The 16,562-nt window shown below is 40.6% G+C and overlaps 1 protein-coding gene across 1 annotated transcript in view; it reads left to right on the forward strand.

Moving 5' to 3' along the window:
- The first annotated feature begins 245 nt into the window (after positions 1-245).
- LOC124143754 (trissin receptor-like) overlaps positions 246-16,562 on the forward strand; it is a 56,162-nt gene continuing 39,845 nt past the window's right edge. Inside the window, exons 1-2 of the mRNA XM_046512829.2 lie at positions 246-334; positions 12,317-12,781. Of these exons, the coding sequence (XP_046368785.2) occupies positions 12,616-12,781 (166 nt within the window). The 5' untranslated portion in view covers positions 246-334; positions 12,317-12,615. The remainder of the gene's footprint in view (positions 335-12,316; positions 12,782-16,562) is intronic.

Here is a 16,562-nt window from a genome sequence, read left to right on the forward strand (position 1 = left end):
ACTAATTTGATTTAAATCAGAAAGGCAACAATTACATGTTGGCGCCCTGTTATAAGGTAGCAACGTGTATACACTTGCACGTGGCACCATGGCACAATCGTCGAGACCCCCCCTGACTAATTGAGTCCAAAGAACAACCACATCTACTGGTCGTTAATGGAGCAATCCTAGGAAAGTCCCCGGTCCTGTGACACTCGAGTATTTAGATCCCAGGCCATACGCGAGCAGAGTTTGCTCAGCCCATGTCTAAATCGATCGAAGGCTGGGCATAGATTGGCTTTGACAAGACTTTAGCGTCAGTGCATCTGGACATTCTGGAGGCTCTGGACGTTAGGTAAGTTCATCCCAGCTTTACCTTTCTCCAAATCAGGTATTTAATTGAGTAGCAAATATTTGAGTATACATCATTTGACGTATTCCTTCTACGACTTGTATGCCGTGTCATGATAGAATGTGCGATGAATCTCTATTGACTTGCTTTGGTATTTTACATGTAGAACAACCTTTAGGAATCCGTAGAAGGTTTTTAATTTACAATTGATCTGTAATAACCTAATTAGATTTTAATCGAAATAAAACAACGAAATCAAAATGTATTCAGTATTCTTCTACTTTGCCGTTAAGAGAATTTGGAAGATAGCTTTCTTCGGATTAAACTTGGAGTGTGTAATTATATGTTATGACAGGAATTCGAAAATCGTTTAAGACTAAGAACTGGCCTTGAAGTCTTTAATAGGAACAAATAGGACGAGAATCATAAAATTTAATGTGTGCATACTGCAGTTTAACAAAGTATTAAGCTTTTTATTTTAAATAATTATTAAGTAGTCACACGAAGACAATCAAGTGCAATGGATATTGCAGCATGACTATCACAATTTTATGGTCCCATTTGAAGGTCTAATGAGCGAAAGAACGTTCGTGATAAAAACCTGAACATCGACAACAATATCATGTTCTTTCTTTGATCAAGGGAAGTGTCCCAAGAGTAAGACTGTTGTTGCGTTACCTATAAAGACGCTTCCTTCATCATGAAACCTTTACACAGGCTGAAGGAATAACAAAGCACAAATCGTCCTTCATACGCACAGTAAAGCAGCAGTATAATCATTCAGTATCGTCCGCCTACCCCTACATATTCGATATCCGATACATACGACGGAAGTAACATGTGACACTGTATGTTCACATCGTTACGTTACTACAGCATTTCTGTATGAAGAAGCTAAGTATCTGCATTCACATTAATTCGTTTGTAGCATACTCTCATATTGAAAGGATGATAGGGTAGGCTAGTGACTAAAGTGTTAGTTTGTCACGCGGGTGGTTCGGGTTCGATTCCCCCCCTGGGTACAATGTGGGAAGCTCATTACTGGTGTCCCTTGAGTGATATTGCTGGAATGTTGCAAAAATCTGCATAAAACCATACTCATTCACTCAGTCACATTGCAAATTGCTTTATTCAAAACAAAATACCCAGCTTTTAAAATGTCTTATTTGCAATGATATATATTTTTGTCAGATAATAGAACAATATTTCCTCATTCACTGTTTGTTTTATAATTTATGAAACTGTTTTCAGTATTTAGTACCGTGCTATTATTTAAGTAGTTTTCATCAAAACGTTAAACGTCTAAGGCCTGCTTTTAGCGTCATTTGGACTTTCCTCCTTACCAAGCTGACACGCCGTGATAAAATCGAAATACTGTTCAAAGCGGCGTAAAACCAAACGTAAAAGTGTTTGTCACAAAACCGGTGTTCCCCTTGCAAAATTAATCCTATTGAAACGATCATGGTATTTTAATCTGTACGCATATGTTTACCCTTGTTCAGATGTGTTTGTTTATATGCTTTAATGCATAACAACTCGCGTCCTCCCTCGAACAAACTATAATCCCTCTCTTGAAGCATTAAAAAAGGAAATGGTAGCGGTAGGAATACATTCATCAGGGTAATCCTTCACTCAAATCTGTCCCAAGCCGTTCATGGTGAGAGCCAGTTATCTGTAAATGACCTTTAGCTAGTATCGTAAGACCTCGCCCCGCAGGGAAGCAAATGGTTTTGATTCCTTTGGATTCAGATGAAATACACAGTTACATCATTAATACTGTTGATGTCCTGCTGCTCGTTGGCCTTGATCCTTCTGCATTCTGTAATAACGTAGTTAACGTCGATTTAAGAGGGTTAAATTATTTTAATTGGATGTTTGTCTTAATTTTGTGTAACCTCACTTTTGGCGATAGGCAATGTCAATAGCTGACAAATATTACATTGCAATGGGCATGCCTGATAGATGCGTTTATGGATGAGTTGTTTGTGTGAACGCATGAGCAAGAAGATAAAAGATTGGAGATTTCTAGTTCGTGGTAACATACACGAACAGATGATTGCCAGTTCAAGCTTAAGGTCGGGGTAGAACACATAATAGCAGAAGTTAAGGCCAAGGTCAAGATTACATTCACAATAGCATGATCAAGGAAAACGGTTAAGTAAGAAAGTGTGTTACATAACGTTCCATTATTGAGTTGGGTGAATACGTGTGGTAGTCCAGCAATATGTGTCGTTGACAGTATGCATTTGCTGCCGATATGCGCCTTTGGAGTACCATAAAAATATCCTTAATTACTAATTCATTCATACTTGATGCATGAAGACGTGTCAAGAAGATATTAGGGGTTTCCTCATCTGTCTAGTCAATTTCAAGTTAATTAGATCGCAGGTCGGGGGGAGATAAAGCAACAGATCAGATCCAGGTTATCAATATACATTATATTGTTCTGAAAAGAATTACTACAACAATAGCCTCTTGGATTTTGAAAAATAGTGCATTAGATTTCTTAAAGTTGGGACAGATTTAGACTGCGATATTTATATAATGTATTTCATTTTCTTTCATTTTGAATTCGTTTGTCGTTTACCGCCGCACTCAGCAATATTACAGCTATATGACGGCGGCCTGTGAATAATCGAATCTGGACCAGATATGCCAGGGATTGATGTTATGGACTGTTGAAGTCGTTTGATCAAGCTTCAAGGCCTCAGGAAAGCCTTCAAAAGTTCCAAATTTTGACGCATCAGTGAAAATGATTATGGTTGATGCAATTCCCTATTTTGACTCCGTGTTTGTTTCAGGTGAACAATTGTCTTGTTTTCGTGGCAGGTGACACCGGTGTCGCTCACCTTTTCGCTAACACCTGGTATCATCACTATTTGTTATTGGTTCATAAACAGATACTCATAACATAGTCGTAATCGTACAATCGACTCTACGTTTAGATTTCAGAGAACGCATTTCATTACATCGGAAGGAGCTTTCTATACTTGTAATAATTATAATAATTATAATAATAGATCCCACCACCCTCGTTCTTCCCTCAATCGCTTATATTTTACCAATTATACTGGGAGGGCGTGGTTTGATTAACGTGGAGGCTCTGTATTGTGCACTTTTACACACATTTACTTGTCTAATGATCTTCTTGTGAAGCATGTCAGGACTCATGAAAACAAGGCAATCCACAGTTTCTTAAACGAGCCAAGTAAGTGGGCCATTATCTTAATGTCAATGTTAATTTTGTTGTTGATTTTGTACTGCTGAACGGTACAGACATGAGTGTCAACCAAGCGAAATGCCATATCAGTTTACTCATTTCTTCAAGCAGAGGCTATATGAACGAGCACTGTACCGAGTTATGTGCAGTGTGTTGAGATCAGCAACCCGGCAGTGTCCTTCGCTTGGATGACGTCGGCTGGTCTGAAAAATGAGACAGAAGGTTTTCTGTTTGTTGCTCAGGACCAGTCACTTCCCACTCGAAACGGTGTGTGATTTTGCATCCAAATGTAAATATGAAATGTAGGTTATGCAATGAATTTAATGAGACTGTCCAACATACTGTCAGCGGGGCCCAGCTTTGGCATAAACACAGTATGCAAAGCGACATGATGGGAGTGCCCTCGGTCATTTATTACCGTTTGAGCCATGCTTGTGGTTTTGACACAGAGGTCCACCCATGGTACATCCAAGAATATGTAGAGGGCGTCATGGAAAATAATAAATAAAAAATTGTTTGGAATAGGCCCGTATACGGCCTCCGACGTATCCAGGCCAACAAACCTGATCTTGTAACTTTTGATAACTTTTTGATAAATCAAATTCAATCATTTATATCGTAACTTTTCTGTCCCTTTTGACACAAACGTGATTGACAAGATTCAGGAAAAAACATGGCAAATATGCGGACCTCGTTTTCGAAATGTCACACTTGCATCCCAAGTACCAACTTGTGCGACTCCCCATTGTTTTCAGCGCCCTAGGTTTGGTTCCTCCCAATCTGTTGACTGATATTTGGAGAGTATCCAGATTTGCTACCAGGAACACAGCCCTTCTGACAATCTGGGTAATGCAGAAGGCTGCAGTGTTGGGGAGTCGTCACATTCTCCGAAAAGTTCTGGACAGGTTTGACTAGGCAGCGCATCCTGGGAGAAGTCCCATTCGCTGTCTGAGCTGCGTGTAGAGGGGGCCAGGCCCTGAGCTGATGATGAGCCTTACCAGCCTGACTGTGCCAGGATCACCGAAACCCTCTTTGCTACATTTTTTATTTTAATCTGTACATAATAATAACAATCCGTTGACTGACATTGGTAGAGTACCCGGGTTTGCTACCAGGAATACAGCCCTTCTGACAATCTGGGTAATGCAGAAGGCTGCAGTGTTGGGGAATCTTCACATTCTCCGAAATGTTCTGGGTGTGTTTGACTAGTCCCATTCGCTGTCTGGGCTGCGTGTGGAAGGGGCAAGGGCCCTGAACTGATGATGAGCCTAACCATCCTAACTGTGCCACGATCACCCGAACCTTCTTTGCTGCATTGTTTCGTATTTATTCGTAAATAGTAATAGTTACTATTATAATAATATTACGGACATGTGCAAAGCGTTTCACTATTATTACCCCAGTCAATGGATCACTGCGCCTGATTTCATTCTCAGCCCCCTGTACTGCAACGAACCCTTCGAGAAGGTCCAACCAACAATTCTGCATGTGGAAACAAAGTACAAAGGGGATTGCCGCCAACTTGTATGTGCTATGATTATACGAGCCACACGCTGTCACACATTCATTAGCTTTTGGGTCTCATGCATCCTCCCCATTCTGATAACAAAGTCGATAACAGTAGCTATTCAGACATTCTTAGCCTGTAGGCGACACGACATCTGTACACAGCTTAATTAGCCTGATATTGAAACATGAGAATTCCTTTTTTAAACAAACAGTTATTGTTGCTACAAAATGAAGAGCAAATTGCAACAGATCCACAAATAATTGTTCACACTGCAAAGGTTGCGGCTTCATTTGAAACCTTGACGGATGGAACGTCAGCGCACGACGAATAGGCCAGAGATGGAAATTGTTACCTCGTTGATTTCAGAGTAAGAAAGTTGGTTCGCGCTTTCTAATAAATCTCAAATACGACGCCTTGTTGGATTTAGGATCCGTTACCTAACCCAAATGTTCTGCCCACGGAACTGATGTCATTACACGAGTCAATCCATCTCAGACAAGTAACACGCTTTCATCAGCCCTAACGACGCCGACGTTTGAGGTTTGTTTTCAATATCTGCGTATTCCTGGCTTTCCTAGAAATCACGTTGAGTGAGTGAGTGAGTGAGTATGGTTTTACGCCGCTTTTAGCAATATTCCAGCAATATCACGGCGGGGGTCACCAGAAATGGGCTTCACACATTGTACCCATGTCGGGAATCGAACCCGGGTCTTCGGCGTGACGAGCGAACGCTTTAACCACTAGGCTACCCGACCGCCCAGAAATCACGTTGAAGCGTACAAAGGCGTCTAATATAGAAGTTAAAGTTCAAATTAATTTGTGCAACATTAATAAACAAATCAATGACTACCATCTTGTTTTAACTATTCTTTAATGATTAAAGCGTAGACAAAAGGTACCACCCATTAGATTTTAAAATGTTAAAACAATTTCTTATTATCAGAAGACATTAGGCACAACTGACATTTTCTTTCAGCTTGGATATATTTACAGATATATTCTCAAGGACAGGCTCTCATAAGCAGTTGAATAAGACATACTTTATTAGCATCTGTGAAATTGAGAGAGCACATGTGTCTGTAGTGTAAACGAATGACACAACGTTTCTTGATGGAAATGTTAGATGAAGTGGGCGCCGTTTCACAAAGCGCTCTTAGCTTACGCTTGTCACGACTTAAGTGGGTCTTACATTGACTGTGTATTTCCCAGGGACCAGTTTCAATAAAGTCATCTCAGCGCTAAAACTACGTAGCTCACTACTCTATAATAGGGCGATGGCCGCAGCTATGGTCTGTGGAGCCAAAACGTGATTAGGCGATGCAATCGGTTTTGAAGGCCAGGTCTCATTTCACAACGTTTGTTTGTTGTTATTATTAAACGCCGCAGTCAGCAATATTCCAGGTGTATGACGGTGGTCAGTAACTGCTCGATCTGATTAACACCTATCTACGTAATAGCATTCATCAACCAAGTCAGATAGATTGACCACACGATACCGTTAGTCGCCTCTTACGACCTACTCGTAGTCTTGACACTGTCGTAAGTTTGTTAGGTGGGCAGGTCTTGGTCCTATTATATTTGTGTAGACCGGTTTTGAAAAATATATTTCAGTGTAACAAGGTTCAGGAAGTGGTGTCATCATCCTACCCGATCTGTGTTATACTAAATGACTTGTAAAGATTTTACAAAACTAAGTTTGTTAACTTTCTTATGTGAGGTGGGCAGGTCTTGGTCCTATTATATTTGTGTAGGCCGATTTTGAAAAAGATATTTCAATGTTACAAGGTTCAGGAAGTGGTGTCATCATCCTACCCGATCTGTGTTATACTAAATGACTTGTAAAGATTTTACAAAACTAATCCATGCACGCTTATGCCGTATACTTTGTAACGCAGAATAGGTACCTTATAATATTACGAATATTTTATCAGCAATTGAATGTTGGTCCGACGTGAAATACGTAGCGGGCACAATTACTGGCGTCACATAAAAATATAATGTTTATGCAGTTTTGCCTCTTTTACTCTACACACATACGAATATGTAAAATCGTTAGACATTGTCCTGTTTAATTAACGTTGTGGCAACTGACCTACTTTCTTGATTAGTACAGGAAAGTACGTAGACTAATGAAAGCAATAGATTTGTGCTGAATATTGACTTATTCCTTCCCACGTGTTCTATTCTACCATTAAGGCAGACTATTACGACCATGGTCTATGAGGTTTCACGATAACATTTATCTTTTCATTGGAATGTCAATATAACAGAAACATTATTAATATTATTTACAGATTAAAATATAAAATGCAGCAAAGATGGAATGGGTGATCCTGGCACAGTCAGGCTCATCATCAGCTCAGGGCCCTGGCCCCCGTCTACACGCAGCCCAGACAGCAAATGGGACTTCTCCCAGGATGTGCTGCCTAGTCAAACCTATCCAGAACTTTTCGGAGAATGTGACGACTCCCCAACACTGCACAGTCTTCTGCATTACCCAGATTGTCAGAAGGGCTGAATTCCTGGTAGCAAACCCGGGTACTCTCCCATGTGGCAGTCAACAGATTGGGAGGTACCAAACCTAAGGCACCGAGAACAATGGGGAGTCGGACAAGTTGGTACTTGGGATGCAAGCGTGACATTTCAAAAGCGAGGTCCGCATATGTGCCAGGTTTTTCGTCAATCTTGTCAATCACATCAGTGTCAAAGGGGACAGAAAATTCAATGATATAAATGATTTCATTGGATTTATCAAAAAGGACAAGATCAGGTCTGTTGGCCTGGATACGTCTAAGGCTGTAAATGGGCCTATTCCAAAGGATTTTGTATTTATCATTTTCCATGACGCCCTCTACATATTCCGGGTCGTACCATGGGTGGACCTCTGTATCATCCACTGACAATATATTGAACAGTCTCATTAAATTCATTAAGTAATCTACATTTCATATTTACATATGGATGCAAAATCACACATAGACGGTTTCGAGTGGGAAGTGACTCGTCCTGAGCAGCAAACAGAAAACATTCTGTTTCACTTTTCAGGCCAGACGACGTCATCCAAGCGAAGGATTCTGCAGGATTGCTGGTCTTCTCAACATACTGCACATAACACGATACAGTGGTCGTTCAGAACTGAAGAACTGAGTCTGGGCCGATTTGATATGGCACTTCGCTTGGTTGACACTCATGTCTGTACCGTTCAGCAATACAGAACCATCAACGAAATCAACACCGACAATTTAGATTATGTCTCACATCCTTGGCTCGTTTTAGAAAACTATGGAAGTTTTTACATGCTTCACGAGAGGATCATCAGACATATAAATGTGTGCAAAAGTAAACAAAACAATTCTATCACGAAGAGCCCCAACGTTAATCAAACCACGTCCTCCCATAATGATTGGTAAATATGACCGATTGAGGGAACAGCGAGGGTGGTGGGATCTATTGTCTGACATGATTCTTCGTGTGAGGGTGTCAATATACTGAATTTCTTGTTTCGTCCAATCAACAATACCAAAAGAATATGAAAGGATGGGTACAGCATAAGTATTTGTGGCTTTTAATTTATTGCAAGCGTTCAGCTCTGAACTCCAGATTTTCTTAAGTCTACATTTGTACTTTGCCCGTAGTTTTTCCTTGATATGGGCATCCTGGAGTGTGTACATAATCTGTAAGTACGTATAGGCCTGACCTTCCATAAGATGGACAATAACTCCTCCTCCAAGTAAGCTGACTGATCCTCCCTCTTCTATCTAGCCACGTTTCAAATGAAGAATGTTGCATTTGTCGAGTCCAAAAGACATGCCGATATCATTAGAAAATGACTCGACAAGGAGAATCTGTTTTTTTAGTGTGGATAATCCATTGGCAATAAGTTCAAGGTCATCCATGTAAAGGAGGTGAGTCAGGGGTGTTGGGAATCTGTGCTAAGGTGGTCCAGGATGATAACCTTCCTCTTTGCTAAGCAAAAAGCTTAAAGGATTTACTGACAAACAGAAAAGCAAAGGGCTAAAAGGATCGCCCTGAAATATTCCTCTTCTGATAGAAATGGCTTCCGAAGTCACCACCTGTCCCTGCGAGTACATCTCAAGTTGAGTTGACAAGCAATACATTAAATACTTGAGTAAAACAAGTACTCGCTCGGGGAAGTCAATACATTCAGTGGCCGCAAAATCCATTAGTGAGATACAGAATCATAAGCTTTCTTGTAGTCTATCCAACACATTGAGAGGTAAGACATCCTGTAAATATTTTGTTTTCAAACAAGTAATAGGGCGGACGTTTTGGGGATCAGTCAAATCACCTTTCTTTTGGGGAAGTATTGTTCGACCCTTGCACAACCAAGGCGAAACATCCACTGTTTCCACAAGAGAATTAAAACAATGAAGTAATGGTGTTTGGACACAAGGAACCAGTTTCCAAAACCGGTTTCGAATACCTTGAGGTCCTAGCGCCGTATTAGATTTGGACTTTTTAATCACATTTTTCAGGCAATCAGGTGTAATGAAACACAACAATGGCGATTTTATTTTTCCCGTACACAATCATTATATTCCTCTACTCATGGTTCCTCGAGGTTACAGATGCCAGGTATAGACCACAACTGTTTCCAAAACCTTTCACTGGAATCCACGATGAGTCTTTTCTCATCACTGTCATTGGATGTATTTAGTTGCCTGTAAAATTGTTTTCTTATTAAATTTAAACCATTTGTTTTGTCTGATGAAATTATGTTTCTTGTCCCACTTTCTTTTTCTTTTTGTCCAAACCTTATTATTAGTATCATTATGTTTACCGTGAAATTCTTTGGGTTATTTATAGCTTATAAGTAGATATACATCCACCTAAATCAATAAATACTTTTCAAAAAGAGAGTTGATGATACATATATGGCAACCGGCCTGTTTCACGATAAACATTGCAAGATAAAGTTGGATGTAGTACTCTACTACGCCCTTTAATCCATACTTGTGAAACACATGACGCTCTTGACTTCGACTAATTTGAAAAGAAACACTAAACGTACGAGTGAGTGACATTCTTTACTTTTTCGTCTCTTCATATTCTGAACGTTATTGAATTATATCGTCTGTTATGACAGTAATATACTTCACAATTCCTCGAGCTTCGCCCTAAATCAGATTAAACTGCCTTTCAATGAAAAAGTAGAAGCTGTGAGCGTTTTATCTGAAACTGACTTTTTGCAAAGACAAATCAAATAAGAAGTTGTTTTTTGTGTGTTTTTATAAGCTTCGAAACTGACAGTCCGAAAAAAATCAGGGGACTGTATATGCTGTGTTTTAGACGGACATTCATAGTTAAAGAAAAAAGCAATCATTACGAAATTCTTATGAAAAATTACAACATAACAATATATTGAGGTACCCTCCAGGCGATAACATGTGAACATATGTTGCAAGGGGATGGGTATAATATGATAGCACAACATACCGCAGATATGGCAATAATTGTGCCATCACATTGAGAAACGAGAATATTTAATCTATCTGATGTCACTGAAATTGTACATACATGTACACTGACTGAACCGTAGCTTATTTCCATCATATTTCCTGTCCAAAATGTATTTTCACGCTTTGAATAACAGAATACAATGATAGCCCATACAGTTCCCTATTTTGACTTGTATCATATGTTCCGTGTTTGTTTCAGGTTAACAGTTGACTTGCCTCTGCGTGTAGTTGTGACGGGTGCCACCGGTGGGGCAGGGTACGCTCACCTTTCAGTGATAACCTGGTACCACTATTGGATATTGACTCATAAACACATGTTCATGATGTAGTCGGTACAATAAACACTGCCAAAAGCAGAGATTTCATGTGTATATGCAAAGGGTTTTATCGCTTTTATTTGAATAGTATGAACCTGCATTTTTTACATATACTACTCAAAAGAAGTTAAAGAACACCCGATTCTTTCATATTACTATAGTTAATCTGTCTTGGCATGTGAGATTAACTATAGTAATATGAAAGAATTGGGTGTTCTTTAACTTCTTTTGAGTAGTATATATTCGATAGTATCAGTATTTACATTGCTTTAGTATTGTCGTGAAATTATACTTATGTACATACGATGGTTGCAAAATATGCATGAAGATTTATGTACTTTTATAGTAAATTGTTCAATGCCATTGGAGACTAAAAGCCAGAAAACAGAAAACGCTTTTTTTCGCCTCTTCCCGAGGCAAGAGCGTTAACTGACTTTAAAGTCCAGTTTCCACCCTTGCCGAACAAAGCTGGAATTCCTGGGCTTGATCGTAGCGCCACCAGTTTTGTTTGTTTATTTGTTGTTTAACGCCGCACTTAGCAATATTCCCGCTGTATGACGGCGGTCTGTAAAATAATCGAGTCTGGACCAGACAATCCAGTGATTGACATACGTTAGTTAACTCTCTTGCCTCGGGAAGATGTACATGTACGTGTATTTACTAGTTGTGAGACGGACGTTCATGCCGTCACTCTCCAATGTAACACATGCATGGCTGAATACCACGCTTTTTGGCCTTTGAAAAAGATCCTTACAAAGAAGAGGATTAGAACGCCATGGTCAGTCCAGAAGATTTGAAGGTTTCGAGCCCATTTCACATCATAGAGTTCTTGAAAGGCATTTAGAGGTGATACACATAAGGAAGAGAATTTATGAATGTCAATTTTTTTTATTATGAGGCACACAACGTTTCGGGGTACATACTTACTCCTTTATTCGCCTGAATCAGTGTCAAATAGCGATGGTCCCAGGTGTTTGCGAAACTGTGAGCGTATCCTGCCCCAAGAAACTAAACGCATGTTCACATTTGCTTTAAATTGTTACCTCATTTAACATTTCCACACAAACATCTCAGCTCTTTGAATAAACCATTTACGTACATCATTAAATAATACTTACGACCTCAATCTCAGTTTAGTCTACGTTGACTTTTCAGAGCCAATAATACATACGGCCTTCACAGCTTAATAATGTCATATGTCATGATTGCAGAGCCGTTTCAAAAGTACATACTAATACATAATTTATATGTGAGACTATTCTCGGCTCAATGCGTACATATAGCTCATCTTTTGCAGCTCGGTCTGGTTTCTAAATGGTATTAAGCAAAGGTGCGTCCATGTCAACCCTAATCTAGAAGCTGGCTCTAATGATCTTCAACATATTTCTTTAGGATTACACAACAGGATGACACCATGACATTTTAATATTTTAATATGACTTCTTTCATCTCTTGCAGCCACCACCTTTGGAAATGTCATCTGGTACCGACAGTCTGACAAGTATCTTAGGGTGGGTACAGATCAATGAGAAGAATTAACAAGAACGCTGACATTTTGTGTGTGGAGGATTCCAGGAATTAAATCTTTTTGCATATCTAGTTTTAGAATAAGGTGAAGTAATCTCCAGCTATTTGTGACAAAATTGGAAGTGGAGACGTTGCTACGACGTACCTGGACCTATGGCGGAAAGGTTTCAGAAGCATCCGTGACTTGGCTATCGTTTAAGAAAGTATAGACGTTGAGGGGTTTTGAATTTATGAAAATGGATTTCATGAAGAATTACAGTTTCCCCAATGGGTCATATGGGAATGTTAACTTTTCCTTCATGCCAAGGCAGAATTTTGTCAACCCTCTATCGGACACAAGTATGAGAATTCTCTTCATCGCAATCTACGCCTTTGTCTTCATATGCTGTTTCTTTGGTAAGTATTTTCCGGAATTCACCTTTATTTTGAGCCTGTGGTTTCGGTAAATGATATTAAAATATTGTGAAAGTTTCAAACATTTGATCCCGAATGAAACAATTCGATCAGCTTGGTTTCCGAGATTACCATGTGTCGATCAAAAAGGGTTCCGATATGATGTATAAGCATATTGGTTATAGTTGAGATTCTAGGTACATGGTTTCGTCTTTTAATGCTAGATATCTCTTAAATCAGTATCTTAAGCTTGATAACTTATTAAAATTGGATTTATCTTAGTCTTATCAAAATATTTTCCAAAGTAACGTTCGCCTCCGTGCTCTCGTGGTAAAGCGTCTGTCCCCGGAAAGCGGAAGGTCCGGGGTTTGATCCCCGGCCGCGTCATACCACAAGACGTTTAAAGATGGTACTTGTTGTTAAAGTAGTGGGCAGAAGAACTAACACGTGGCGGGGAGAGCCTTGAAGACGAACCCCGTCCAGGAAGGCCCGTCACGTCAGCAACACAAGAAATAATCCAGAGAATCTACGATATGGTGATGACTGAGCGTCATATTGCCCGTTCAGCAGGCATTTCCCAAGAGACAGTCATGTACATCCCACTATCGCAGAAACTTTGGCAATGAAAAAATAATAGTTCCTTCGGTTCCAAAGCTCCTAACATCTGACTAAAAACGCACCTGGCACAATATATCTCATGCTAAGCTAGTTGATACAGAATGGTTCTTGCAACGATTTTAGACTATGAGTGAAACCTGGGTACCTGGGTTCACTACTCTAAACATCACTGAAAACAGTGAAAGCATTTGACATCACCACCACGAAAGAAGGCAAACCATTCCGTGTTATGGCATTCTGAGGCATGCTGAGGGTCATGGTGGACTACCATCCAAAAGATCAGACAAATCAAGCAGCATTTTATGCTGTACTTTTGAAGCACTTACGGGATGAAATTTAAACATTAATACAGGTGGAAATCAGTGAAAAGGTATGCTCTCCAACCAGGACAAGTCACCAGTGCTCACTCACATCAGTGTTGCATGGCTACTATTCACGAGTGTTTCTTTGAACCCCTTCAGCCACCTGATCTGGCTCCGTCATACTTCCATCTGTTCCTTAACATAAAGAAAGCTCGAGCCCATTTCCACTCCAAAGATGAGGGCATAGCAGCTGTGGAGAACCTATGGGACAGCCAGGTGAAGGACTTCTACAAAACTTAGATAAACTCCCCCCAACACCATTGGCAAAAGTGTATCAATGTGGAAGGGGATTGATGTTGAAATCAGTGTCTTTAAGGGGGCACGGGTAGCCCAGTCGTCTAAGGCGCCGCGATTCGCTGTGTGGAGTTCGTCCCTTAGGCACGCCAGAAACCTATGATTGTGGGTTCGAATCCCGTTTCGCCCCGATTATGTTTCTATGGTCAGCACCATACCCGTGCTCGTGGGTTTCATCGAAGTGGTAAACGTCCGAGACCTGCATCACTTCGGGCTTTCCTCCCACATTAAGCTGACACGCATTGATATAACTGGAATACTGTTAAAAGCGGCGTTAAACCCAACTCACTCACTCACTAATATCTTTAAGTCAAATCTTTGCACGTAAGGCTCCGAACCTCTCGTATATACATGTGGGGCCATAAGACGTTGCCTCAGTGGGGTGGCCAATCTAGTGCACGACCACATGCTGGTCATTTCCAATATTTATTTAGCTGTAGATCTTTTAAAGAACATATGTTATCATATATACCACAAGGACACCATGTAAACCTATATCACAACTATATGCAAGGGTAGTAAAGAAACTGTCACGTATTATTGCCCTGTAACATTTATATTGTGTTGTTGTTGTTGTTTAACACCGCAGCCAGCTTTATGACGGCGGTCTGTAAATAATCGAGTCTGGACCAGACAATCCAGTGATTGATACCACGAACATCGATCTACGCAATTGGGATACAATGACATGCATCAACCAAGTCAGCGAGCCTGACCACCCGATCCCGTTAGTCGCCTCTTACGACAAGCATAGTCGCCTTTTACGTTGTAGTATACAGTGTGCAGTACAAGCATGGTCGCCATTTACGCTGTAGTATACAGTATGCAGTACGACAAGCATAGTCGCCGTTTACGCTGTAGTATACAGTGTGCAGTACGACAAGCATAGTCGCCATTTACGTTGTAGTATACAGTGTGCAGTACGACAAGCATAGTCGCCGTTTACGCTGTAGTATACAGTGTGCAGTACGACAAGTATAGTCGACATTTACGTTGTAGTATACAGTGTGCAGTACAAGCATAGTCGCCTTTTACGTTGTAGTATACAGTGTGCAGTACAAGCATAGTCGCCATTTACGCTGTAGTATACAGTGTGCAGTACGACAAGCATAGTCGCCATTTACGTTGTAGTATACAGTGTGCAGTACGACAAGCATAGTCGCCATTTACGCTGTAGTATACAGTGTGCAGTACAAGCATAGTCGCCATTTACGCTGTAGTATACAGTGTGCAGTACAAGCATAGTCGCCGTTTACGTTGTAGTATACAGTATACAGTACGACAAGCATAGTCGCCATTTACGCTGTAGTATACAGTGTGCAGTACGACAAGCATAGTCGCCATTTACGTTGTAGTATACAGTGTGCAGTACGACAAGCATAGTCGACATTTACGCTGTAGTATACAGTGTGCAGTACGACAAGCATAGTCGCCATTTACGCTGTAGTATACAGTGTGCAGTACGACAAGCATAGTCGCCATTTACGCTGTAGTATACAGTGTGCAGTACGACAAGCATAGTCGCCGTTTACGCTGTAGTATACAGTGTGCAGTACAAGCATAGTCGCCATTTACGTTGTAGTATACAGTATACAGTACGACAAGCATAGTCGCCATTTACGCTGTAGTATACAGTGTGCAGTACGACAAGCATAGTCGCCATTTACGTTGTAGTATACAGTGTGCAGTACGACAAGCATAGTCGCCATTTACGTTGTAGTATACAGTGTGCAGTACAAGTATAGTCGCCGTTTACGCTGTAGTATACAGTGTGCAGTACGACAAGCATAGTCGCCATTTACGCTGTAGTATACAGTGTGCAGTACAAGCATAGTCGCCATTTACGCTGTAGTATACAGTGTGCAGTACGACAAGCATAGTCGCCATTTACGCTGTAGTATACAGTGTGCAGTACAAGCATAGTCGCCATTTACGCTGTAGTATACAGTGTTCAGTACAAGCATAATCGCCATTTACGCTGTAGTATACAGTGTGCAGTACAAGCATAGTTGCCATTTACGCTGTAGTATACAGTGTGCAGTACGACAAGCACAGTCGCCGTTTACGTTGTAGTATACAGTGTGCAGTACGACAAGCATAGTCGCCATTTACGCTGTAGTATACAGTGTGCAGTACGACAAGCATAGTCGCCTTTTACGTTGTAGTATACAGTGTGCAGTACAAGCATAGTCGCCATTTACGCTGTAGTATACAGTTAGCAGTACGACTAGCATAGTCGCCATTTACGCTGTAGTATACAGTGTGCAGTACAAGCATAGTCGCCATTTACGCTGTAGTATACAGTGTGCAGTACGACAAGCATAGTCGCCATTTACGCTGTAGTATACAGTGTGCAGTGAGAAAATACACATGCTGTCACTGGGTTAGCCCTTAGAAGATGATTATATCAGCATATTCTCGTTTTCATACCAACCCCTAAGATAGTCCTTCTGACAGCCGAGCCACTTGGTGTGTCCTCATAACTTCAATTATGACGCGTGTTGACAACA

Source organism: Haliotis rufescens, unplaced genomic scaffold, assembly GCF_023055435.1.
Source record: "Haliotis rufescens isolate VD_foot unplaced genomic scaffold, xgHalRufe1.0.p SCAF_2, whole genome shotgun sequence".
Classification (NCBI taxonomy): domain Eukaryota; kingdom Metazoa; phylum Mollusca; class Gastropoda; order Lepetellida; family Haliotidae; genus Haliotis; species Haliotis rufescens.